Source organism: Filicampus tigris, chromosome 11 (assembly GCF_054856515.1).
Source record: "Filicampus tigris isolate MCC_2025a chromosome 11, RoL_Ftig_1.0, whole genome shotgun sequence".
NCBI lineage: Eukaryota > Metazoa > Chordata > Actinopteri > Syngnathiformes > Syngnathidae > Filicampus > Filicampus tigris.
The window spans coordinates 2904883-2932719 of record NC_141227.1 but is presented as its reverse complement, the minus strand read 5'-3'; the positions used below and the strand labels follow the sequence as shown (position 1 = coordinate 2932719).

At 38.6% G+C, this 27837-nt stretch overlaps 1 protein-coding gene across 1 annotated transcript in view; it reads left to right on the top strand.

Annotated features, from left to right (window-relative positions):
• Positions 1 to 5967: 5967 nt before the first annotated feature.
• Positions 5968 to 27837, top strand: part of col13a1 (collagen, type XIII, alpha 1) — a 57607-nt gene continuing 35737 nt past the window's right edge. Inside the window, exons 1-10 of the mRNA XM_086045802.1 lie at positions 5968 to 5998; positions 8923 to 8949; positions 12459 to 12509; positions 16956 to 16991; positions 17105 to 17131; positions 17441 to 17467; positions 19616 to 19642; positions 19726 to 19752; positions 21073 to 21099; positions 25261 to 25323. Of these exons, the coding sequence (XP_085901928.1) occupies positions 5978 to 5998; positions 8923 to 8949; positions 12459 to 12509; positions 16956 to 16991; positions 17105 to 17131; positions 17441 to 17467; positions 19616 to 19642; positions 19726 to 19752; positions 21073 to 21099; positions 25261 to 25323 (333 nt within the window). The 5' untranslated portion in view covers positions 5968 to 5977. The remainder of the gene's footprint in view (positions 5999 to 8922; positions 8950 to 12458; positions 12510 to 16955; positions 16992 to 17104; positions 17132 to 17440; positions 17468 to 19615; positions 19643 to 19725; positions 19753 to 21072; positions 21100 to 25260; positions 25324 to 27837) is intronic.

Here is a 27837-nt window from a genome sequence, read left to right as displayed (position 1 = left end):
TGGTCTGGTTCAGTGCATCAAGATATTCTTCATAATGTTTACTTCATCTGTATGATTCACTCTTCCTTTTTTGTACCATCATTTCTCTCACTCCTTTTTCAGGGTCCTCCTGGACGAGCAGGCTTTCCGGTAACTTGTCTTTTTTTTTTTTTAACAATTGTCTTTGTGTGTCTACATTTGCATGAATGCATAGCAATCATTTCTCTTTATTCACCCTCTATGAAGTAGCTGCAGCTTCAATACTAAAAATAGATTTACACCCATTTACATTAGAAAAAGAAGTGCTAAATCTGCACACGTAAAACACAAATGTGACTCTTCTTTAAGTACCTTATTTTTCGGACCATAATGCGCACTTAAAATCCTTTAATTTTCTCAACAATTGTGACAGTGCCCTACTCCATGTATGGATGAATGTTGGCTTTTCAGTTCGTCGTCCTTAAAGTGACTTGAAGTGTTGACTTCCCCTTTAATTCAAATTGCATCCTATTACGTTCACGTTGTCATTCTCATTCGCATTTAATCGCTAGCAGGCATCTACATGTTTTTGTCAGACCTAGAACTACTTAATCCTACTAGCCTAATGTGAGTTATTTCTGCCTTCGTTTCCAATGTAACAATGTGGGACAACATCATTGCGGTCTGTGAGACAGAGAGGTAAACATACATTTCTTCCTTTACTTTAATATTCATGTTGGCGTTCTCATTCTCATCCGCGTCTAATCGCTAGCAGGCGTCTGTTTTCATCATGCCAGAAGTAGAACTATTTCCTGCTTTTGTGTTGAAGAATCATGGGAAATGTAGTCCTACTAGTCTCATGCTGCAGTTTCCAGTTCAATCCAATGTAAGGCGAGCTTCTCTGGCGGCATATTTCCAATGTTACAATGTACGAGCGACGCGAGGGAAACAGCCCAGCCAGCATCCAATAGCTGCCGGGACTGACATGATTTGCCTTCGAGGGCCACATAAAATGCTATTGCTGGCCGGATCTGGCTCCCAGGCCTTGAGTTTGACACCTGTGCTGCAGAGGCAAAACCTCTCAATACACTACAGTGACCAAACACTAGGTTAGCAAATATGATGTAGTGAAAAAGCTTGCCAACATTGTACAAGTCAAACCAGTCAGTGAATTTGTTCCCAGCTAGCAGCTAATGAGAGGAAACAAGAGTAATATGTCCTTCTTTTCACAGTTCTGTGATGGGAAAAAAAGGTTTGTCTGTGAAGCAATTTTTAGATTTCAAACAAGGCTTCAAATCTCAGCAGAGTATTTTATAGCTGAGCTGCTGTGTCATTGTTTTATTTTATCAAGCGGGAATGAATATGATAATTTTCATTAATTAAACTCCTCATCATCATGTCATCTATGATTAAATTGCTCTACTGACGTATTAATTTTTTTTCGTGATGTTGTTTTTGTATCGTTGTAGCTCTACTGACGTATTACATTTTTCTCATGATGTTGTTTTTGTATCGTTGTAGAGGCACTTTATGCTGGTATAGTATCAAAGTCCGGATTTTACTATCATGACAATGCTTTGCTGTTTTGACTTCCACTTTTTACAATCCACGCGAAGATCGTCACTTGTTCTGCTATGACTTCCATTACCCACAATCACACAATCTGAAGAAAAAACCACAACATAGTTACACTTTTTTAATCTTTTTTTTTTTTTTTATCTTTCCAACAAATTACGACCTTGGAACAGACATTATTTTCTTAGGGCACCAGTTCCAGTGACTGTATTGAAATTCCTTCTATGGAAAATGATTGATTACACACTTCAATCTAAAGAAAATCAAATCAGATGTGTGCGATTTTTTTTTTTAAACCAGGAAACCAGATTTGGTGATTTATCTTATCTTCTGTTTTTTTTTCTCCCATAATCATGTAACATATGAAAAAGTTACGAACACATTTTTATATTCACACACACACACGCATCCCCCCACACGTGCATATACATGTATGTGTGTGTGGCCCAGTGGTGATGAAATCCATGACTCCACAAAGTCTGAGCACAGTGACCTGCCATGTGTGTATGTGACAAACCAAGTTTATTTATAGAGCAACTAATCATAACAGACCGCACTCTCTCAATCTTCTTCTTTATGCATTCGATTGCATTGTTTTGAGAGGCCCATTAATAAGACAAGGATATTTAAATACCTTTATATTCCCTTGCTTTCTAGAGTGGTTTGCTGATACCCTTTTCCGAGAACAGTTCTTGAAAAATTACAAAGTTCTTTTGTTTCACATAGTCATATTAAACACTTGGTAGAGTCCGAATTTATGGTTTTTTATTTGTGTATTATATTTGTCCGAAAGTCATAAATTAAATCCTTTGGACTGGGTTTCAAAAAGACTAGCTGTACCCTTTAAGCGGGAGTCCCTATCCCTCCTTGCATCACGGACTAAGGTGTGATGCAATGAAGATCACATTTGACTGGTATTCAGAATAAGACTCAAAACTTATTGTATATTGATCTGCATATTTACCATCCCATTATCATGTTATGTGTCTCAATGAAACTATTGTTCTGTAAACATTCCTCCAATGCATATGTGTCAAACTCCTGGCCGGTGAACGTCATTGGGCTTGGCATGACATAATACACCCGGCTTGCGAAACCATTTGATTATTGGTGTAGGATTGGCGCTGTATAGCAAGCCTAAAAAATGCATTGATGTAAAATTTATTTGCTATTAGAGAATAATTACTCAATATGTGAATCAAAAAAATCAAAAAGAGAGTCTTAGTATGACACTTACATTTTAACCTGAGATTCCAGATCCACCACCCCCAAAAGTGGCAATAATTAAACTGTACATGACAAAAAATGACACCACTGTAACTATTACATCATGTCTGTTAAAAATACACATGAAAGATGCATGATAACTACAGCAAAACATGCTGGGCAACGCCTCCTCCTCCGATTCCATACTACTCCACAATATCTTTTTTAAGTGGTGCGATATGAAGCGCCGATGACACACAAACTACAAATCCCATGATTCAGTGCAACAGCTGCTTTATGGAGCGATAGGTGACACGCAGTCTTTCTGTAGCTCCGTCTACATGCAGCTTGAACACAGTGTATCTTTGGGAGCACATTTCTGTGGGAGCAGCTGCTCTCTGTGATAAATACTGTAACGATGGATGGAATTGATGCTGGATTCCCCAGCATGCCTAGCTGAATGCTTTCAATAGTTGTTAAAGGAGAAGTCAACCCCTCAAAAAATCTTTAGAATAATATGTTCTATGCAGCCCCACTAGTCTAACCATGGCATTCTGATTGATATTGTGGTTGTGGAATATGAGTTGTAAAATCCAACCATTTTTGTCCATCTCAGGGGGCGGCCATTTTCTCACTTATTGTCGACTGAAAATGACATACCAGTTGCTCAGGTAACAACCAATCATGGCTCAGCTTCAGAAAACAGGTGAGCCGTGATTGGTTCTTACCTCAGCCCTGAGCAACTGCGATGTCATTTTCAGTCGACAACAAGAGACAAAATGGCCGCCCCCTGCGTGGCTAAAAACGATTGGATTTTGCTGCTTAACTCATATTCCACAAATGCTAAATTAATCAGAATGATGTGATTAGACTAGTGGAGTCGCAGAGAACATATTATTATTGTAAAGGAAAAAAAAATGGGCAGACTTCACTTTAAGAACTAGCTATTTATCTGTAATGCTAGTTGCCGTTTATTATTCCTCCATTGATTTAAATATGTTTTTGAGTTTCCTGATTTTTGTGCTGGTTTAGTCAGTTTGGGAATTTGACAGATCGCTTGACGCCATGGTAGGCATTATAGCATACCAAGAATGTTTCGGTTGACATGTGTCAGGCACTCCTGAGAATTTGGTGGCTGAAAGTCGACTTAACTAACGTCTGATTATTGGCGCACGTGGTGTAACGTGATTTAGGTGAATTTGATCGGGTCGCATGCAGACAGATTTGTTCCTCTGCACACGTGTGGTGGATGTATGATTGATTTTGCCACCTGCACTAATGGCTTATGGTTTGGTTTCATGTGACTATAACACAGGCAATACATTTCCTGAAGAGCTCTTTCTCAAAATGCTATAAATCTTTACTATTCTGAGGGCAATAAATGTAATAACACAATTGCCTCAGAGTTTAGAGGTTCTTAGTTCGAATCTGTATTTAGGCCCTTCTGTATAGACTTTGCTCACATGTGTTTTTTTCTTGATACTCTCACATTCCATAACATTTGAATTAATTTGAAGACTTTAAATTGTCCATAGGGGTGGATATGGGTTTGCATGCGTGTTTGTCTGTATGTTCTTGGCCTCCGTGAGACGACAAGCACTATACAAATCGGATGGATGGGTGCAATTATTCTCTGAAAAATGGATTCTGTTTTAATTTTATCCTGGCAGTCTGAATATTGAAGAAAACTTAATAGAGTGTGTCCAAAAACAATGGTATGGCAATATTGATCTATTTTTTTTAGATTTGTATTGACTATATGCACGCAGCACTTCTGCATCCGATGTCATAGGGCGAAGCTTCCGGTGCAAGGTAGACGCTGTAGCACAGCGCGCTGTTCATGTGATGCAACTCTAGCCCAAGTCCGTAATAGAGACAGGGATCTCTCCTTTGTTTAACTCTAGGACCACCCGAATTCTAAAACAACTTAGATCTCGTAGAGCTGTTATTTTTCTTTGATGGGACAGTTTAAAATTTGTAAAAAAAAACAAAAACAATATGGCTTAATGTAAGCAAACTATGACCGATCACTACCAAAATACTGTGGCGATTGCTTTGATATTTGCAGAGATTGAAGTGGGCATAAGTGGAGACGTGCATGTGAATTTTGGTGGCGATTGGTCGTAGTTTTCAAACATTAAGCCACATTTAGCTTTTTGACAGGGTTTTAGATGAGGTTGCAGATAAAGTCAGGTAGCACTTGCCAACTAGTAACTTTAACTTTATTATAAGAGTAGCAGAGGACAGCTTATTCCACCACAGCTCTTGTGCGATTGTATATGCTAATATGTGCCCGGGATGGAACATTGTAATGGGGCTCCAGCACGTTTAATAAACGTTTGAAGCCCAGCTCCTCAACTAAAGCATTTGGGCGCATAGATGTTGGTATGTATATACTGATACTCTCGGTTAAGAATTTTAACTGTGTCGCCGTGAGCAGCTCGTCACTGGACGGAGGGCTACTCTTGCTCGGATTCGCTCTCTCAATCCTTAGACTCAGCCTTGTCAACATTTTGAAACAGATGTAATGCTTCTCCTAATGTATAACAGTTTTTTGTTTTTTTTAATTGACAATGATGACTTTTCTCAAAAATCAATGCTGTCGCTCAAAAGTGGTTGCTATGGAAACCCGGCGCAGGAATAATACACTCATAAATGTTTTTATATTTTGTAATACAATCAAATGGCAGCATGAGAATAATATTCATATAGACACAGGAAGAGTTGAAAGGCTAGGAACATTGTTAATACTGTATATGTAAACAGAGTAAGAGTAACAACACATCAAAGCTTGAGAACTGTCAAAATTAAGGCTGGGAGTTCTAGTTGAACAATGTAAATTGATTTTTATTTTACTTTTGGTTTTGAGAATGAGCTGACTGCCCTTCACAACTAGCATGATGCAGCATGGCTACTTGACACTGCAATCTTAATGCAAATTATGTGTTTTAGTTGTTGAATTGATTTCATGGCATTGGGACTAATGCAAACTCAAAAAAATATGGTTGCCATTTATTTCTCCAAGTAATGGGTCGTTCAGATGTACTAATACTACTATTACTAATTCTATGAATTGAGGTCAGTAATACTCAATGTCTGTACAATGGCTCAAAAATGACACTGAGTTGGCAAGTCCAAATGTCAAGTTATCTCGAAGAGAGTCTACCACTGTGTTCACTCTTACTTGGATATTGAACCATGCTCCTTAATTTACATTGGTCAGGGTGACAAAGGAAGTATGGGGATTCCTGGAAGAATGGTGAGTTGTTTTTGTTATTTTTAGTACAGAGATTGAAATCTGTCAAATAAGGCTTCATTTCATTGCTCTATCCTACATTACATGACAGTAACTATGCTATGCTCTTAGCAATGATTTGTGGCTAATTCCAAATGTTTCATCAGTTCTTGCATACCAAATCAAAGGTGCTGTCTTTCAAATATGTGGAACAATTACAGTATTATTATTGATATTAGTAATAGTATTAGTATTTACTGCTAGTTTAACGTTGCCTTGATTTCTTTGTGTAAAGTTTACAGTAACAACAATTTACAAGGGCATTTCTCTCAATTGGCTGTATAACTTGTTGCTGAGCCTTTCTTGGCTCTTGTTAATAATCCCTGTCGCCATGACAGTCAAGAGAATGTGTTTTAGCTGAAGATGCGTCACAATGTTGGACGTTTTGGAAATATTTGAACATCTTTTACAAAGCCAATCTAATCTAAATCAAATTGGATTGCTGATGCAAAACATTATAGGCTTGATTAACTACAATCGCAAAAACAGGCTCTAAATTGTGTTTTCACTCTAGATCATAGACTGTTAGTGGCATGCTGCACATGAGCTATGGAGACTGGGGTACACATGTATTAAAAGTAGTTGAGATTGGTGGGCACCGCCAAGCACAAAATAAAGTGTGATGTGATAGATGAAATTGTAAGTCTGAGTGGACAGGGCAAACTAACGCTGGATATTTTGCCACATTGTTAGCTAGGACCTGTTTTGTATCTGCCCATCCTACCTAACGTTGCATTTAAACATTTAACATTGCATTTAGGCGGCATGGTGGTTGACTAGTTAGCACGTCCGCCTCACAGTTCAGAGGTTGTGGGTTTGATTCCGATCCAGGCCTTACTGTGTGGAGTTTGCATGTTCTCCCCGTGCCTGCGTGGGTTTTCTCCGGGTATTCCGTCTGTGACCTATTGACAGCACCAAACTTTTGTCTTATTATTTTTGCAACTTTCTCAAGAGCCTCTTTCAGTTGTTAGTTTTGGGGGGATTCTTCCTTCTGTCTCCTTTAGTGGGTCAAATGAAGCCATTAACTTCACTCAGTTTCACATATGAGATTGAGTTTGGTATCATGAACCGATTCTGTCATTCTATACGTTTAGCCTTTCCATCCCTTTGGCAAAGGTCAATGTATTATCCTCATAATTTTGAGGCAAGTCTCTGTGTTTTTTTGGGGGGGGCACATTCCATCCTTGGCTCCCCATTCCTCTTTCTAATAAGTGATTTAGCCTCTGTTCTCTTCTTCTTGTAGTCTTCTGCAAACAGTAGACTGTGATAACTTCACTCCTGTCCCCTGAAAGCTGTCGCTGAACTTTCTTACTTTGGGACCTTCATCAACTGTTCCTGTTTTTCTTGAGCTGCCCATTCACAGTATCTGTGTATTGTGCTTTTCTTCTTAAGGGCATTCCAAATGGTTGTGTTGCTTGTTGCCAATGGTGCTGTTTATCATCTTCTACATTGTGTGGCCAATCTGGATAAAACAAACAAAAACCAGGAAACAAAAGACAAACGGTGTCTCTTCTCTCATATTCAGATGTTTATGTCACTTTCACTGTTGTGAAAGTTTAACTGTTAGCCATCTGTTATAACTACTGATAGTCTATTGATGTTGCTATATGGTACTTTATTTTAGGATATAAAATGTAATTAGTGTTACTGTCAAATAAATTAATTGTAGAATAAAATGCAATACTATCAGCTGCTACACATATTTAGACACTACTAACGCCACAAGATTTTGATTATGAATTTATACATGAAGGTGTACTTACAGTCACCCCTGAATGTGACTGCTGCAATTCTTTTCAGGCCACCCAAGCCGTACTGTTTTATTCACTCTCATCAAATAGCATGTTATTCATTGTTGTGCAGTTTGTGCTCACTAGTCTTGATAATTTGGACTATTTTCATCCAGTTCATGCGCTTTCGATATGAAGTGAAGGTCTGTTAGGTGCTATATTGTAATTACTGCATATTATGGTTGTATTTTACTGTCAATATCGAATTCTATCATATCAAAATAGGTTTTGGGATGTTTAACAAAAGCTGTTCAGAGTCAGACATTTACAATATGCGTTCTTGTGTTGTTACCACTTATCTGTGCTGTCATTCCCAAGACTCGGTTTGTTCTATTTAACCATTACGTGTACATTTTGTTAACCACACACACACACAAGTACATTTGATTGGCCCTGGAGGAGGAAAATGTCATGTCATGTCATGTCATCTTCCAAACCGCTTATCCTATATAGGGTCGCGGGGGGAGGAAAATGTGTAAGACTTTTTCCTATTTGTTGTCCTGTAGTGTAGGCGGTCACCAACATGGTGTCCATGGGCACCAGTTCATCCCAGAGGCCACATGAGTAGCTTTTCTAACAAAAACAAACAAACAAATAAGCTCACCGATGAGTGGACAATTCCTAGAAAATGCTGTAAAAGTGGTCCTTTTAAATGTAATGGGTTATTTCAGAAGTGTGTACCAAACTTGTATCCCTTAGCATTAATCAGTACCAAAGAAGTAGCTCTCAGTTTTCAAAAGGATGGTGACACCCCTGCTGTAGTTTGAAATGAAAAAAAAAAAAAAAAAATCAACTTGGATGCATTAAATACTGTAGTTTCAAAATTTGAACTCATATTTCCATCCGTTTCTTGACAATTTGTATCATTCATAAAATATCCTATCTTCTTGAGTTAGATGGTTCAAAGTACATTAGAAGCCTTCAGCACTTTTAAGTCCGAATGCAGAAGCTTCCCCACCCTCAATAGTTTTTTCATCCATTACCCGTCCTTTGGTTTTTGCATGCCCCAAACCCTCTCCATGTCTTTAACACTGGTTCCTCTCTCTTCTGTGTCTTTCTTCACACCTTTTTGCATGTGACTGCTGTGTTTGATACCAGGGCTTTAAAGGACAAGCAGGGGAGAAGGTAAGTTTAGGACATTCCATATTTTTGTAGCTGTCGATAATTATTAATGTCATTTACTGGCTTGGATTTGACATTTTGCCATCTGCTGCAGGGTCAACTTTCCCTACTGTCTTTTTTTTGCAAAATCTTGAAATAATGAAAGAACAAATGGGTTGTCACTAGATATCACAAGGTTATTGTTGGTGATGCAGGTTAGAAGTCCATAGCTGAGTGCAGGGCTGTGTGAAGGGGTAGCGTACGTGATTTACCAGAGACTGGCATCGGTAGTTGAAAAAAAAAAAAAAAAAACTACGCGCGGGACACATTCTGTAAATGGTTTCCAGCCCTAGTTGGATTACCTGAACTCTTTACACCACAAGTGTCAAACTCAAGGCCCGGGTCCAGCCCGCGACATCATTTTATGGGGCCGCGAAGGCAAATCATGTGTTGACTTGACATGTTTCTTTCAAATTGTCTTCACTTTTAACACTATATATGAGATATATTTGTTACCAAACATTTGTTACCAATCCCTCCTTTAAAATAAATTGAAAAGAGTTGAACAATCTATTTATTGGCTTCTGATTTCAAAACTAGTTATCAATCAATATATTGTGTATATGTGATGAATACATTTTTATGGGTTCACAGTCGTAACGGCCCTCCGTGGGACACCATAACTATTATGTAGCCCGCGACAAAAATGAGTTTGACACCCCTGCTTTACACCACGAAATATAGTAACGATCCATCACTAAAGTGTCTTTGAATTCTATTTTAAACTTTCCTAAACAAAAAGGAGATGCATTTTTTAGACTACAGTCGACTACATGAGAAGACTGTAAGAGAACTTAGTATTGTAATAGGTACACTCAAGGTACACTCAAGCCAAGGTTTGCATAATAAACGCCTTGTAAAGTATATTGGGGAAAAAATCAAAAACAGAAATGAGAATTAATGTACGTTTCTGAAAAAAATGATATCACATAATTTATAGAATTTTGAGGAATAAACTACTCTGATGTTTGCAACTCGTACAACTCTTAACTCTGGTTCGGAGGAATGTCTTAGATGCATTGTGGCAAGGTCACATTCTCATGTTCAAGTGTGCAAGCTCCGCTTTGCAGTAATACATAAAATCATATTTTTCTACCTTTTGAGAGATCACAAACGCATGGCAACATGTTACTGTAGGTTTGCGGCTGTAAGCTTGCATCCATCAGCAACAAATGGTCGACACAACCGAGTTGGTTGACTTTTACTTTTTTCCAAACCCAAATTTTTGGTTTTTTTTAGAATTAATTTTCTCATTTGCAAAACTGCACATATTACACAGAGAGGCCTTAGTGCATGAGAACCACCTGTAGCAAACACATATTTTAAGTCGTACTGTCGATATTTCCTCTTAAATGCAGATTTATATTTCTTGAAAGTTGTAGGCTCTTCATGCCTAAGTGGAGGCACCTGATTTTTTATTTTTTTTTAATGATACATCTTTCAAACGCTGATGATCAATAAAATGTCTTTGTTCTGTGTCGCTCTATCGGTGTCAAATATCCCCAGCACTGGCACTCGTCCACAACCCGGTTGTTAGGGACATTTGGATTATTGGATATGCCATTAATAGGTGCGGCTTGGCTCAGGTTTGGAGTGTTCATCTGTCAACTGGACATTTGCAGGTCTGATTACACACCTCATTCTTGTTGAAGTACACTTTAGCAAGATAGAAATCTGATAGTGACCCTTTAGGGCACTTTGATCTTAAATTTGGTATTGCAGAAATATGGTAAGATGAGTTTGATAGTAGATCCAGTGTCTAATGTTTTCTGTAAGTAGAGATATCTGTAGAGCCAAGTAATGCGGTCTCATCTTGCGTCAAGCTGTTAGCCTAACTTTCTGCTGAACTGAAGTAATTCATGCAGTTTGTGCATTGTTGTTATTTATGTGCTAGGAGTTAGGCAACTGAGAAAAATTTGAGTCCCCCCTCATTTTGCAATATGAACCTCAATAGGCATTAGGCGAGCAAACCATTTAAATGTTCAATTTGGTTCAAATAAATTATTTTTGATGTATCGGGATTGCCATTATACAACCTTTTAACAACCTTTTAACAAACCTGGTCTGACAGTAGAAAGCAATAGACCATTTAAAAGCAAACTAAAAAAAAAAGAACCAGACTGAGAGAAACAACAAGACAACATATTATTATAGACCCACAGCAGATGTATATTGAGCTTTTCAATGGCTAAAGAATTGTTAATTTTCAAGGAAAAAACATCTGTGGTTCGGTCCGCTTGTGATTCCACGGGGAGGTGATTGTCTGCAATACACTTTCCCTAAGTGGTTTCTGTGTTTAGTTGTGATTCCGACTTTACCTTGGTAATTTCACTTCATTTATCACAGGGTGGAAAAGCAAGTTACAAGTAACCTAATATTTTGCATTAGTGTGCCTGTGCTGCATATCTTCACTGGTCTCATTGACTGGAAGTTGTGGAAAATTAAAGTGGTCACAGAAAGTTGTTTAGCTCTAAACTACACTTAAACATCTATATTTCCATCATTACCTATGCCCCTTTTTGCTCCTGAGTGATGAAAGCAGACATTTACTATGAAATGCAAAGAGATTTGCATTTGATGGATGATTATCAAGTACGTTCTTTTGGTAGGGTTGCCTTTGGAAGCAAAGAAATGATTAGCAAAAGTGCTGCGAAAGTGAGTTTCGACAAATGTATCAAAGTTATTGAATTGTACAGGCAGGGTGGGTGAAGCTGTGCATTAATGAGATCCTCTCATCTAAACTACTGGAACATTTGCGCAATATCATTACTTAAGACAGGCACTATATTGACAAAAGAACTGAGAAGCCGCGTTTAATCAATGAATGACTCAACTAATCCTTAGGTCTTCCTGAAGTTTTAGCAACATTATGGGAACAGCTTGGGACATGTCTGCCTCAGAGTTAAAAGATCTGCGTTTGATCTCTATTGGAACATTTCTGTGTTCTCCTTATGCTTGCGTGACATACAAAACTCATGTATGTTTTGATAAAGAGAAGTCAACTCAAAAATCTTCATGACACTGATATGTTTTATACGCCTCTGTTATTCTAAACACGGCCTTCTGATTAATATTGCGTTTGTGGAATATCAGTTAAGCAGCAAAATCCACCCGTTTTTAGCCATCTCAGGGGGCAGCCATTTTGTCATTTCTGTCGACTGAAAATGACATCACAACTATCTAGGGCTCAGGTAACGACCAATAACAGCTCACATGTTTTCTGAAGCTGAGTCATGATTGGTTGTTACCTGAGCCCTGAGTAACTTTGATGCCATTTTCAGTCGACAGAACGTGGCAAAATCGCCGCCTCCTGAGATGTTTTACATTTTGAGCAGGCTTCTTACACCATTTAAAAAGTGATGTGACATCATGAATTATTATAGAACATTTTCTGACTCTCAAGCTATTGTATTGAAACATTTTCTTCAGTATAGCTTTTTTGCCGTAGTGTGTAACTATGTTTTGTTCTCCAGGGAGCTCCCGGAGAACCTGGTCTGTCAATCATTGGACCAAGAGGACCTCCTGTAAGTGCCTTCTCTTTCGCTATTCTGTGTTTCATTCAACAGTTTATGAGTTATGCTGGAAACAGCTTCAGGTTCAGAGAAAAAAAAACAACTTCTGAATGTTTTATTAAAAAGAGTAATCTTCATATGTCTGCTTGGACAGGGCTGTTGTTGCTTGGGCACAAATCCAGAGTGGGGAAGTGTTTTCTTGTGACAATGTAATTGAGTGGAAATGCAATCAGCTGATCAGAGTGTGGGGACGGAGTGACCTGTCTGAGTATAAATAAACTTGTGACCAGCACCTCTGTGGTTGTATTAGGGAAGTCTTACAAGAATGCATAATGAGCAAGGTTGGAAGGGTCAGTTTAAAAATTCATGCCGATAGTTACCAGTTCATTAGGGGCTTGGGTTAGGGTTACTGTAGTCTGAAATGTAGTTAGTAACGTAATCCAAGTACCATAGTATTAAGGAAATGGAACTTGATTACTTTGAATTAATTTCAGAATACTCAAATACCAAGTATGCTAAAAAAGACAAATTACATTTAATATTAATATTGTATTTAGACATGTATTTATACACAGTATGTTTGCTTGGTATTTTCTGTCTTATGAATGTTTTCACATATTTGAGAAAATGACTAAAGCAAAAAACACAGGTACCTTTATCTTCCAATATATCCGCTCAACAACTACAAACCTCAACAGTAGTTCAAAGTAGTTCATAGTTTGTACTTAAAAATACATTTTTATCTATCTAAAAGCTTTAAATAAAAAAATAACTCAGCACAGAGTTTAATGCAGAAGCTCCTTCCTGCCTGCGTATGCTAACTTGTCCACTCATACATAGCTACTCTGAAAGTGCACCCCCAAAAAATTCTGGATTGAAACAAGCCACTCAGCATAGCAGTGTTGGTTTAACTAGCCTCATAAAGTCCAGTTTTTGTTGAAAAGTGCACCTTGAAAGTGAATTTTTAATCATGGTCTGATATCATCCTCTATCATAAATCAAGCTTCGGTGCACACTAGGGTTGTCACAATACAAACATTTCTAAATCCATATCGATACTCAGTAAAAATCTCGACACTTGATACCATTTTCGATACCGCATGAAAAAAACAAAACAAATATGTTATTAACCCTTTAAGGCCTAAAGCGCCTGGCTCAACAGCTCCCCAAAACCTAAGGTTGCCTTTAGAATGACCCTTGAAAACCTGAAATTTTCCCAGATATTCAACACTTAAAAAATAATTAATATCTCAGCCCCTGTAGCAGACCTTAATGGGTTAATATGAACAAGACTGGCTGGTTTTGCCCTCGTGCCGCTGCCGCACTGGCCATACTTAGCAGCAGTAAAACGTGGAACTGCAAGCGGGTCATAGTGAGGGCTCTTCTGTCTACCAGGTAGGCTGCGCTGGTTGCAGAGTGCGCGCTGTGGGCGTGCGCACCATAGTATCAATACTGTATGTATATTGTATTCGGATACGCTGCGTAAGTATCGAAACTTTTCAAATTAGCGATACTGTTGACAACAGTAACACAGCTGAACCAATCAGACGGGATAGTAGCTGAACCAATGAAACTCACCAGGCAGCCGTGATGGGGTTCCGGACGTGAATCTCCAATCTGAGTGGCTCAAAGAAGTACCAGGCATTCTTTTGTGTGTTGCCAATGCCAATATGTACATGGAAGCTAGGGTTGCCACCGTCCCTTGAAAAACGGAATCGCCCCATATTTAGGTACGTCAGTACGCGTCCCGTATTGAGTTGTAAAGGGACGCGCTTTGTCCCGTAATATCATTAGAGTAAACAATAATCTGTAAAATGTCGATGGAATTAATGAACAGTTCCCTTTATATGACAATTTACGGTAACGGTCCTAGGCCCTCCCCTGCTCTGTGACCAATGAGGTGACAGCACATTCGTGCATATCATGGTCTGATGGACAGAATCCTCTTCTTATTGGTCTTATTGGTCGAGGTAATGTCACTTGCCAAATTAGATAGCGGAAGTCAACAAAACAGCATGACAAATTTGTTGTCCACCAGGCAACGCCAGAGATAGATATGGTATGTAAAGAATTATATATTTTTTTTAACCCTGCGATCAAGGTTAATATGGGAATGTGCAATGAATGTCAGCATTGTATGGACAAACAACATATAATAATTTGGGGGTGGAATAAACAAGTACAATTGATTGACAAGTACGTTAAATAGATTGATAATACATAAACGTAACGTAAGATGCGCGGCCAAGATACACGCTCTGAAATGAAGACAGAATAATTATTACTATTTCATTTAAGCTGGAAATGTAGGTTTGCGCTTCTGATCGTATTTGGGCCTGCACAGAATGCTTTGAAGGCCCTGACGGCATACCACTGGTAGCTAGCTAGCTAGATAGCTAGATAGCTAGACAGATAGATAGATAGATAGATAGATAGATAGATAGATAGATAGATAGATAGATAGATAGATAGATAGATAGATAGATAGATAGATAGATAGATAGATAGATAGATAGATAGATCACAGCTCACAGTTTTCTTTGTAAATGTTATTTCAAATGAATAAGTCCTCCAATGATTATGATCCAAATAGTCACCCTTCCCGTAGAGTTGCTTCAACTGGCTGCTCTCGGGAAGCCCAGCACGTATCAAGTGGCGTTGTCATTTGGCTGAGTGGCCTATAAAAACTTTCCAGAGGGCAAATAATGGCAGTCAATTCAGGGCAAGCCAGCTTCATTTATATAAAATTGAATACAGTAGGCAACTTAATGTGCTTCACACAGGCAAACATACAACACCTATAAGAATTTACAAACACAGTTAACAGTTAACGACATTCAGAAGCAAAGCAGAGAAAAAAAGTACAAAAGTAACTTACAAGAAATACTAAAAGAACACGCACTGGCAACATTTAAACACATTAACACAAAACTAAAAAAGAAATAACAAAGGAAAAAAATATTTAAAAATACTTAGAGGCCTGAATCAATGGTATGGGGAAAAAAAGCAGTTTTTCACCTGGATTTAGTATTTACACTTGGGGCTGACTTGTAATATGAGACCGTGTGAGACCGCTAGCTGATTTAGTACAGTTAAAAACCACTCTCTCGACAATCTTTAATAAGAAGGTAAGTTTGAGATGGGTCTATAAGTTGCTAACAAGGAGACATCCAGCATTCTCTTTTTTTAGAAGGGGCTTCACGGCGACTACATTCAGCGGCTGGCTTGACTGAAGTGAGCAGTTGATTATTTGCTGCAATTCGGTTTGAACAGATTTCACAATAGTTTTGAAGAACTCAGATGGTATTGAGTCAAGACAGCTAGTTGATGGTTTCAACTGCTGAACCAAATCTGTTATACTTTTTTGAATATATAAAGAAGAGGTTTGCCGTTGGAATCCCTGACGGAAGCCTGGGTAAAATCAGAGGTGGACCGGCCTATAGGCGGGTAATGGACTCGAGTACTACAGCCCTGCTTCAAAGCAGGTATTGTTAGTATGTGCTGGGAAGGCTAGGCTCACGCATTAACCCTAACTTGACTAAAGAGTGTATGTAAAGAAATCATTTTCCATTTTTTGATTATTGAATGCCTTAATGTCTAGGCGGTGGATATCACATCAGACAAAAACACTAACAGCCTTGGATAGTCATATTGCTTCACCTGGACAAAGTAAGGCCTTGTATTTCCTGGCATCTGGGTTATGGAACTCAGGTTTACGTTGGCTGGACTGGGTTCTTTATTCAAAACTAGGTGAATGGCCTTCTAATGATAAAATGATTGTATATAATTACAGACAGTGTCCGGAAACAGTAGAATTATTCAAGGGGCTTGAATGTGTAATTTGGCCATGATTCAAATTAGGCGAAGCAGAAACGAGACCAATCAGAGGTCAATGTCAGTTTTCCAGACCTCTGCTCAAATTCAATATTCCTGTTGAGATTCAATTATTTTCCAATGTACTGCATGTTCATTTTGAGGAGTTGTATATGACATGACCTTTTTCTCTTCTTCTGAGCAAAACCAAGTCAAGACCACCTTAAGTAGAACATCTGTTGTAGTCATTGCCTCTTATTACAGTCTATATCTTTGTGTGCCCACTCTTCCTGAATGGTAATAGGCATCCCTAATGAATAACAGTCTGAAGGAAGTTCCTCACAGTAGGAGCCAAGTCCAGAACATAGAGGGCCAGACAGCTAGTAACACTTAGAAGGTGGTTTACCACAGGGATGAGGGATTCATGAGGGAATGACAGTTTAGGCAAGTGCATAGTTTAAATGTGAAATGGACCTTCCATGACAGTTCACAGAAATGTATCTGACTGATAAGTCTGGACCTTGCATGCATTATTTTTGCAAAAACAGTGTTCCATATCCATTTTCTTTCGGCAGTGTGTACAAAGTATAATGTGTCTAATTTGTAATTGTAATCTAAAAGACCAACTTTTTATTTTCTCTTCAGGGTCAGCCTGGAACAAGAGGATTTCCAGGGTTTCCAGTGAGTAACACACATTAAATAATTTGATATTGTGCTGTTTACTTTTGTAGTGATATTTGTGATGGAAAGTATTGTTATATTAATTAACTAATTTATTTATTCATTCATTCCAGGGTCCAATTGGGCTGGATGGCAAGCATGTGAGTTTCTTTGACAACATTTATGCAAAACTCTTTCTTACCATGAAATCAAAGTCGTACTGAGGAAAATAGTCCAGACACAAGCCATAAGTACATACCATTTCAGCTCTGGAGATCATTTAAAAAAGGTATGAGGGTCAATGTTTTTTTTTTTTCTGGAAGCTTAATTGAGATATATGTTAACTTGTTACAGCACGTAATAACCCACGAAGAACTTAATTTATGTAAAGTCATATTTCATGCATTTCCATCGGAAAATTTGTTCAGTACAACGAAAGGGTCTTAATCCTAATTTTACTGTTCCCACAGGGACAGAATGGGCCCAAGGGTGATATGGTAAGCATTATTTAAAGCTGTCCCAGTACTGTAGTTGAAAAGCTATTCCACTATTACAATAAAAGGTAACTAAATCCATGCTGTATAGTTGAAATCTAACACGCGATTGCACTGCTCCTTTTTTGTTATTGCAGTGGTCCTTGTTTTGCTATTAAGGTCAATTTAGCTGTATGTTTTTTTAACGGAGGGAAAAACGAGAGCCGCACTTATCTGATGTGAGCAGCGTGATCATACAGTGGTATTCATGCATCAGGGAAATCGCAGAGACCAGTGCTTCCAAGCAATTATTGAGCCAACACACCCATTTCACATGTCTCACGGCACACCGCCAAACAAAACTGTCAACAAAACTGACTTACTCAGTACATAAAGTATGCGCCTCTTAATTGAACACAATCCTGATATATTCACAGAAGGCTGTGACTTATTCAGTAAAATGAATGGCAATGCATGGATACACTATTGTTTGTTCTGCCACCTAATGGAAGAAGCATGCACAGGTAATTGTTCTCCCCATCATTGGGGGTCAGCATGGCTCAGTGGTAGAGTGGTCGTCTGGTTTGGGGGGTTCGATCCCCGGCTATTGTGACCATGTCGAAGTGTCACTGAACAAGATACTGAACCCCCAGTTGCTCCTGATGCTGCGTCATCAGAAGGTAAATGAGGTAACAGTGTGAAGTGCATTGAATGTAGAAAAGCGCTATACTAGGTTGATAATTTCCCACATCACCTCTGATAGTCTCTCATGGCCCATTAGGATGGCATTGCAAATGATAATCTGTTCTCAATTTCCTGACCTGGAAAAACAAATGGTAAATTAATAAATAACAATTTCTCGAGTGTGCCACGTCACCTGTTCAAAAAGATTGGAGGTTTTACCCACATTTTCTCTTCGAGGGCATGTGAACTAAATTCTGACTGCTTGGTGTGAAAACGAAGCCAAAGCTTACTCAGGCTTGCTAGCATTTCTGTAAATCATCAGTGTGAATATGTGACTATTTGGTATAGCCATGATTGTCATTTTATAATTTTATCATATTTGCAATTGCAGCACTATACTTGGCTAATGAGCTATTTTTGTCCCCTATTTGTATTGTTCCCTGAAATAAAAAGACCTCTAAATATACCTCTATTTAACTGAGACCAAACTATAAATATGAACACACCCAGAAAAATAAGAAAATGAAAAAAATATTTTGGTGTAACCTTTTCCATATTTCAGACACATACAGTATGTGCAGTCTATGAAAATATTGTACATTACGAGTGTAAATGTGATGTAATGAGATTATATTTCGACACTGTCCTGTGAAAAACACTTATGTCCAATTTTGGAAAAAAAAAAAAAAAATTCACGTAAATGCGATGTCTGTAACGCGGAATCACCATTCACGTAAAAATAAGAAAATTGAAAAAAATGGACATAAGTGTTTTTCACAGGATAGCGACGATATGACAGTTGCACTCTAGTGTGTCACAATAGGAAATAGCTCATCATGTGCAATTTGTGCAAATTGAAAACAAATGATCTTTGTTTCCTTGCTTGGCATCAAGTCACATCATGCTCTGGCTTTCATCATAATCACTATGATTCCAATAGCTTTTTGCCTGCCATTGAAATCATTGCTCATGGGCAGACTGACTGAGCCCTTATACCTGTTTTATTTTTTATTTATTAACCCACCTTAGTGTGCCAAAAGTTTGAAAATGGCTCAAATAACACTGAGTGTTCAGTATTATGATTATTCTCTTATAATGCACTCCTAATTGTCTTTTTCCTAACATATGTCAGTGGGGAGTCAAAAGACATTTGAGAGGCTGTCTGGTTAATATTAGACTTATACTATTACTTTCCAAAAGTAGCTTTGGACCCCGCTAAGTCTGCGGGGTCACCCTTATGGATTGTAATAGACGGGTTGGGCCCCGGAACCCCTCCCAGTATTCATTAATCAACCAGTTGCTGCACACTGACAGCTCACACCACAGGGCCTGATGGGAAGTCAAACTGAAGGAGTTTGCTTGTAACAAGATCAGTAATTAGGTCGGAGCTAATAGAAGGAATTTGTGTCGTGGCTTATTTACCTCTTGCTGTGATTCAAAACTTTAGTGAAACCAAATTTAAGCCAGTCTTTTGATGATGTCTTTCAGGGTCAACGTGGCCCAAAAGGACTTCCTGTAAGTCACCTATGTGTACATTATGACACACTTTTGTTCAGGATAACTACAAATAAACTAAGCTGTGTTATTTTCTCACTTAGGGAGAACCAGGACCTAAAGGAGAGAAGGTGAGATTTATTGTGTTCCAACACGATGGCTGTAACTGATCAGGTTGTAAGGATATTTTATAGAAAGTATAACTGAAAAAGACCTTATAATTACAATATGATTATCAGCACCATCATCATCTGCATAGTACAAAGTAGTCGTAGTAGTCGTGCACTTTCCTTTTTAGAGGGTAACCCTTTTTATGTATTTATTTTTAATTTATTTATGTATGTATTTTTGTATGCATTACAGCCCCATGCAGATTCATTGTCACAAAAAATAATGAATTCTCCAAGCATGCAAACAAGAAATGCCGGTACATTGTCTCGTGCTAAAATTTCCTAGTTGTTTCTGCTGCTCTCAAGTGGTCAAAATAATAAGTTCTGCTTGTCAAAGTCGAGCTACTAGAAAGTTACTGTATTTTCTATCAGAATGAGATGAATCAACACGTCCATTAAAGGGATGGTACATTTTTCAATACAAACCCAATTTATGTATAATTTTGTTCTTTATCAGGAAAATTATATCAGCTTGAATTTTCAATTTTATCATATTTGGGAGAAATCAGAAAGGGGCCTATTCTTCTGTGTGCTGAAGTCACAGAAAAGGCACGCTGCTACGCACTTTGTGGGCTACTTAATTGTGTCTGTTACGCATCTTCATGAATTGTACTTGGAAATGGGTAAAAAATAACCCAATTTGGGTCAAAAACGGACCGATCCACTAATTTGGTCAGTATGACCCACCGTCTTCTTTTTTTTTGTATAAATCAGCCCAATTTGGGGGCGATGTTTTGTACAAAATGATCAATTTATTGGGTTGTTTTCTGCAAAAACAACCCATAAAGTTGTGACAAATTGACCCAAGTAGTGGATCTGTCCATGTTTGACCCAAATTGGGTTATTTTTAATCCAACCGTTTTTTTTTTGTGTGAGTGGAGCGACATTTAAATGAGGACATCCCCTGTCTAATATACCAATGCGCGTATTCTGGAGCTGAGCATATGATTTTTTGTGACTTTTGGTCACATATTTCAGACACTAGGCGTAATACAGTACTCGCCTCCTTCCTTCACTGACGTAGTCAAGCTGAGATGAAAAAAAGCAGGCCACACCTAAAAAAAATGGGTGTCATTAAGATGTGTTGAATGTAGTCATAAAAAAATCGCATGAAATCACTACTGAGTTTTTCAGTGGGTCGGGGTTAGTGAACACAGATCAAATATTCCCCAGATGCACATAAAGCCTAATGAATTTATTACTACTATACCGTATATGTTTGCATTTAAGTGTTGAAGCTGTCATGGCCGTGTCTGTCTAAACCTTTTCTGTTCTCTCCAGGGTGTCTGTGGCGACTACACACATCGGGTAAGAAAACATCACATTCCCATTTATGACGTTAAAACAATCATATACAGTAATTACAATGACTTTGTATCACTGCACTTGTAGACTGTTTTATCCCACAGCTGCTAGTATTACCTCTCAAAAAAGATGTACTGTATAGGTGTGAACAGAAATGCCAAAGCAGAAAATGTAGCTTGGAAGAGGAGAAACTGAACAGAAGCCGGATATGCAAAGACAAGTAGCTCAGTGATGGGTAACATATGCAAGTAGTTCTGCAGTTATTTGGCTCACCATCTCTTGGGTTTGACTACTTGAGAGAAAACAAGGCAATTACCGGCAGTTGGCTGGAACATGTAGTTGGACATGATAAGAAGGGCCTGTGTGAGGCTGTGCCAAGAAAAAGATTTCAGTGAAGAGGAAGTTCTGAGGCACTTGAGTCTGTAAGTGAAATATTTACTTTTAAAAGAAGTGAGTCCAATCAAATTGATGTGTTTTGCTTCGTACCTAAACTGTTGGTACACGTGACAGTTTTAGGTTACAAACTGACTATACAAATCTGAGTACAGGTAAACTTTCTTGCTATCTGCCTCCTTTATATTAAAAACATTGACCAGGGAGAAAGTACACCATCGATGGCAACGTCTGGGGTAGTTAACTGCCTGTTTCATATTCCCAAATGTCACACAATGTCATTTTGAAGCCCTGTTTCCACCAAGCGTCACAGTTCAGTCCAGATCATTGTGGTCTGTGTGGTGTGTAGGCCAAAAGTCAACAAGAAAAAGTTAGACCACACTGTAATCAATTCACCAACCAAGGACCTCCAATGTTTTGTGTCTTCTTCTTCCACGTGGCTTTTTATAAGAAGACATGCTTGGTTGAATTTTTTTATGTCCTTCACATTGAAGTTACAATCCTCTGTTGACCGTTCAAATAAAACCTCTAGCTCAACTAGGGTTGCCAACCGTCCCTTGAAAAACAGAATCGTCCCGTATTTAGAAATGTAAGTATGCGTCCCGTATTGAGTTGTAAAAGGACGCACTTTGTCCCCTAATATCGTGAGTCAAAAATAGTCCGAAAAATATCAATGGAATTAATGAACAACAGTTCATTTTATATGACAACTTACGGTAAAGGTCGTAGGACATCCCCTTCTCTGTGACCAATGAGCTGACAGTACTTTCATACACGAGTATGACGATACAGAATCCGCTTATCTTATTGGTACTGTTGCGAGCTCTGCAGCCGCCCTCCGATTTTGCTATGGCGGCACAAGCTCTTGGTAGCAAAAATACAGAGGACTGGAAAGCAGAACAACAGATAGGTTGAAAAAGTGTGATAATTTGACCCGAGACAAATTTGTTGTCCACCAGGTAATGCCAGAGCTAGATATGGTGTGTAAAGAATGATGTTTTTTCAAACCTCTAATGAAGGTTAAAATGGGAATGTGCAGTGAATGTCAGCATTTTATGGACAAGCATATAATTTTGGGGTGGAATAAATAAGTACAATTGATTGACAAGTATGTTAAATAGATATGTAATACACTGATGAATAATAAAAGAATTCACACACAGCCTTACATTAATTGCACGTTCGAACAGATATGCATAATTTTTACTGTACAGGCAATTGATATACTACTTTAACTATAAATATATACATAAAAAAACTTGTTTGGATTATTTTTCTCTTTTATGAAGAATAAGCAAAGAATAAACAAATGTTCTGCTGAACTGAATGAAAGGTGAGCTCATTGTGAGCTTGACATACATGTCTTGCTCACAATTTTACTCTGCAGTAGTCAAAGACAAACTGCTCCTCGCTGCAGCAAGATCTCAGAAGATATGTAAGTGGAAAAAATAGGCTGTCTCCACATAGTGGCATTGAGCTGTTCATAAGTTATGAATGTTCTGCTTATTATGTATTGTTTTATATTAATATATACAGTTTTGAGTCGGAAAGGTTTCGAGAAGTTCGAGAGATATTTATTTTGATAAGTACATTTGTTAGTTTGTATTAGTACATTTCTGGATAATAACTTGTTCATGTGTTCATCCATCCATTATCCAAACCGTGCCGGAGCCCATCCCAGCTGTCTACGGGCAGCAGGCAGGATACACCCTGAACTGGTAGCCAGTCAATCGCAGGGCACACACGAACAAACAACTATTGGCGCTCACAGTCATAGGTAGGGACAATTTAGAGCATTCAATCAACCTACCACGCATGTTTTTGGAATGTGGGAGGAAACCGGAGTACCCGCAGAAAACTCACAGAGGCACAAGGAGAACATGCAAACTCCACACAGGAAGGCTAGGGCCGAATTCAAACCCACAACCTCTGCACTGTGAGGCGGACGTGCCACCAACTCGGGTTTAAATTGTTAAAAATGGCTTCGCCCACAAAAATAAATAAACAAACAAAAACTACAAGTCACGCAAGGAAGGTTGAAGGCCGTCAGGTCGGCCGTCTCTGCCGATGCCTTTTTTTTTTTTTTCAGGGAGTTGGCAACCCTAAGTTCAACCCAGTAGTTATGTAGCACCACTGAAGTTGGTTCCCAAGTGAAGGACTTCACGGGTCAAATCGCGAGGGAGACCAAGAGGTGCACCTGACGCCATTACTCTTTGCAGCTCTAAACAATGGACACGTTAAAATCTGTCCTGCTTGGTTGGAACAGGCTTGAATTGCGAGGCGTGAGTTAACGCTCTGGCGAATTGTCTGCAAAAAAGAGGAGGGCTGATTAAATAACATTACACCCACTTTTCAAACAACTTGGAAAGGTGTAGCTTAATGTGTCATAGAGATAGACAGTTCAAGGCACACTCCTCTCTTTATCTTTTGGCTAATGGTTTGCTGTCAACATTGCTTCCACTGACTGAAGCGACCACTTCTCTGGCAGAGCCTATTTGTGCAGGATCTTCCCTTGAAAACGTTGGCTGCCTTGCGCTCCAGTCAACCGCTGATGTTGAAGGTTTGTGGGTGGCCACAAACACCCCGATGGATAACACGTTTGGGGGGGAAATCACCAAGTCGTGCCGCAAAGAGAGGCAGTGCCCTGAAACCAAGGCACTCCTCAAGCATTTAACGCTCTCCACCAAAGACAAAATAAAGTAAATGTCGCAATGGTTCATCAATATTCTGGACCACTTATGATAATATCACCACATTTATCTATTTAATCTAGGATATGTCACTACTAGTTAGGATTAATAATTACTTTCTTTGTGTTCATTGTACATAAAATGCTAATTTGAAAAAAATTGGACTTCAAGTATTTTTAAATCAAAATGGTGGGGTGGAAAACGGCAAATGGTGAGGGATAAGAAAGCTTGCCTACATTTACCCCTTTCAACTTCCATGCAGTATATATTTCCATAGAAGTTGTTTTAATAATGATTGGATATTCAAGTCTACTTGATTGTTGTGTCACTAAGCTCACACAGAAAAACAATAGTCTAATGTTGTATCACATTCATCTTTTGGAAATATGTACTGTGGGGTATGTAAAATGTAGGCACGTTGCACTCAACTTTGGTGTCAGGCTGACAAATGAAGTGACCAGTGTGATCAGTATTTTTTTTTTTAACTGCCATCTCCTAAACTTGTATTTGATGATGCTGATCATCTCAACAGAAGCGACGTATTGTACAGCCCTGTGCTGGACAGTTGGCCACAGTAAGTCTGGAAATGCACTGTTACTGTACTGCCGTACTCTCTTTGTGGCAAGACTGGCGCACACCTGATCACTGCTCAACTGCAATCTAGGGGCCTGGCTGTTACAATGTGGCTTTCCAAAAGAAGTCCTCAAGAAGGGATGTTTGATGATTTGTAGGCAACCAATCTCTTAACTTTCAGGAGATGAATATGGCTTTAAAATTGCATATATACTTCAGCATCAAGGACACTGTTTGTCAATCTATAGCCATTCCAGGCCCAGAGTTTGCTGTGCCTTTCTACCGTTGATCTTTGACCTTGTTTTGTTTTGTTTGCCTCCCTTTTATTCCTTGCTTTTCATTGTCTTGTTATATTGTATTTCTCTCTTTCCTTCACCCCCCTGTCTTCTTCCCTCTCTTCAACCTCTTCTTCTGCCCTCTTTCCTTTCTGTGGCCTCCTGGTGACCTTTGCCCTGTGACGTTTTTTTGCACCGTTGGCCACCTGTGTATTGTGACTTCCCCTCGGCAGATGTTGCCTATCACCGTGCGCAACATGCCCTCAATAAGCCCTCTAATCCTAAAACGCCTCAAGGTACAATTCTCTTTTCCCCCTACTTGTCCCTTCCGCTCTGTTCTGTCATTGCAAGCCGCCTTCAACCGTCGCCAAAACCTCCCCCATCTCGCTGTAATTAACCAACTGCTGCAGTTGCTATTGCTAATGAATGTTGAAAAGTTTTGAAGGCCAAAGGTCTTTTCTGTCCATAGTATTCCGAATAATAAACGTATACAACGTTCCCTCACTACTTGGCCGTTCAGTTATTGCAGTTTTACTCTAGCGCGGATTTTCATTTGTGATCATAACTTCATGTATTGCAGTTTTAAATCACTCTCTCGTCACATTTTCTTGCTATTTTTCTTCCGTCTAAATCGGACCAGTCAAAAAATGTTTGTTTTTTTAGTGGTGGGTGGGAGGGTGTCATTTGTTTTAAAAATACAGAGACCATGAAAATTAGACAGCTATAATCAGTAGCTTGGTATTTATTCTACATTTTGCTGTATTTGAACGTATCACCTGCGAAATGTGAGGGAACACTGTAATGTAATTCAGTCCATCCATTTTCTTTAGCACTTGTCCTCATTATGGTCGCAGGTGAATGCCTAGCCCAGCTGACTTTGTACATAATCAAATTGAAATAACATTTGATTGGATACAAAAGTACAGAAAAAAACGTGATTGGCTAGTTGATTAATGTTGAAATTGAATCGACTGAGGTGTACAACATGAAACATTACACTTGACGTCCAACTACCAGGGATTGATAATTTTGAATGATCCTTCAACTTGTACTGAAAATAAAACAGATTCAGAGATGTCTATTCTTGTTCTGTAAAAACAAAGCAATTGAACTGTCAACTGACAGCTGGTCAAATTATCTGAAAGCGATGGATAATGCTACCTTCAGACAAACTGACACTGAAACAGGAAGACGAGTACGGAAGTCTTGTTGCACAACTGAGAATACAGTACCGGTATTCAGATTATTTTATTGCTTTTAAAAAGTGTACAGTAATACAATCATGACAGGATAGCTTCAAAAAAGGCTGTAAAAATAAGTTAAAAACAAACAAAGAGGTGCTCAAGGGCTAGGATAAGTACTGGTACAAAAGTAAATAAAATAAAATTCAAACCAACCTTTAAAACAAACCACAAAGACATGCTCTCAGGATGTTGGAGTCTAAAGCGGGCCATCTTAAACTAATCCATTGATTGGTCTTTTGGTTTGCAGCTATACTTGAAAGACAGGTATGCATATAATTAGGAACACAACCATTGTAATTTATAAAATAGTAATTCCTTACAATTATTTCAAACAAAGACACGTCACCACACGATAATTCTGCACAATCCACTAAAAGCAGGCGATATCACATTCAATAATGCAATAATAATAATAATAATAATAATAATTAAATATCACCTTGGATCTCTGGCATAGACTGACTTTGGTTCATGGCCCACAATATGTCCCAACGTAGTTTGCAGCTGCAATAGTGGCTGTAAGTATGCAAAAAAAGGCATAGTCTTGAAATGTAAACTAATTCATGCCTTACTTTCACAATATTGTTTTGTGTTGATAGTCATCAAATTAGGCTGAATGGCTAGCTCATTTCATTTTGGCAGCACTAATCGACTGTTTATTACTGCGTATGCAACCTCTAAAAGAAGCACCAAAGACATAAATTATAACAGGCCCCACTGTGTTATGATGGTCAGGGAAGACTGAGAATAATTTGTGTTTAGTGTGGATTTTCTGTATGATCTTACAGTAGAATGTGCCATCATCTCAAATAGGAGCATTGTAATTACTTTAGTCAAGCCATTACTTTGCTTGAGAAAGTCAGACCAGATGGCTCTTCAAACAGGCCCAAACCAAAAGGTCATTCATAAAAATAAAAGAAAATAAAAAAAATAGTATAGCATATTTTGCATGTACTGCTCAGGACACAAAATAGAATTGCAAGGTCATATTGGTCCATTGCAGCTTTGCTACTTTAGGTACAGCTTTGTCTGTGCCTTCTGGAATGTTAGCATCATGCTTGACCCCGGTGCAAGTAAATGTAATGTCGACATGGAGACAATTATGCAGATAATATATCATTGGCGACAGGCACCTCCGCAATTATCACTTTTTCAGGAGAACCCAAAGATATCACGTTGTTCAACCATTAACATTCCATCATTAAAGGGCGCAAGCCATTTTTAACACTATTGTGCAATAGTTTGGAACAAAAAAAAAGATAACACCTACACCTGTGGACTGACCAATAGGATTAATGAAAAACTATTAAATTGATCAAATTGTGACATAGGAGGTTTTGGCACAACGCCAAAACTTTATGGGTTCTTGCTTTAAAATGTGTCACTACTCCACAAAGTTTCAAAGATGTGTCCCTAGTAACATATAAAACATAGCAGCAACGGTACCACTGACACACAAAACCTATTGGCCTAGCACTTTTTGTTGCTTGTCAAAGGTGGCTCTTACCTTAGCAAGCTGATCATCTTTGCGGCTCAATGGTAAGTGAATAGCTTTCTCTTGAGGGT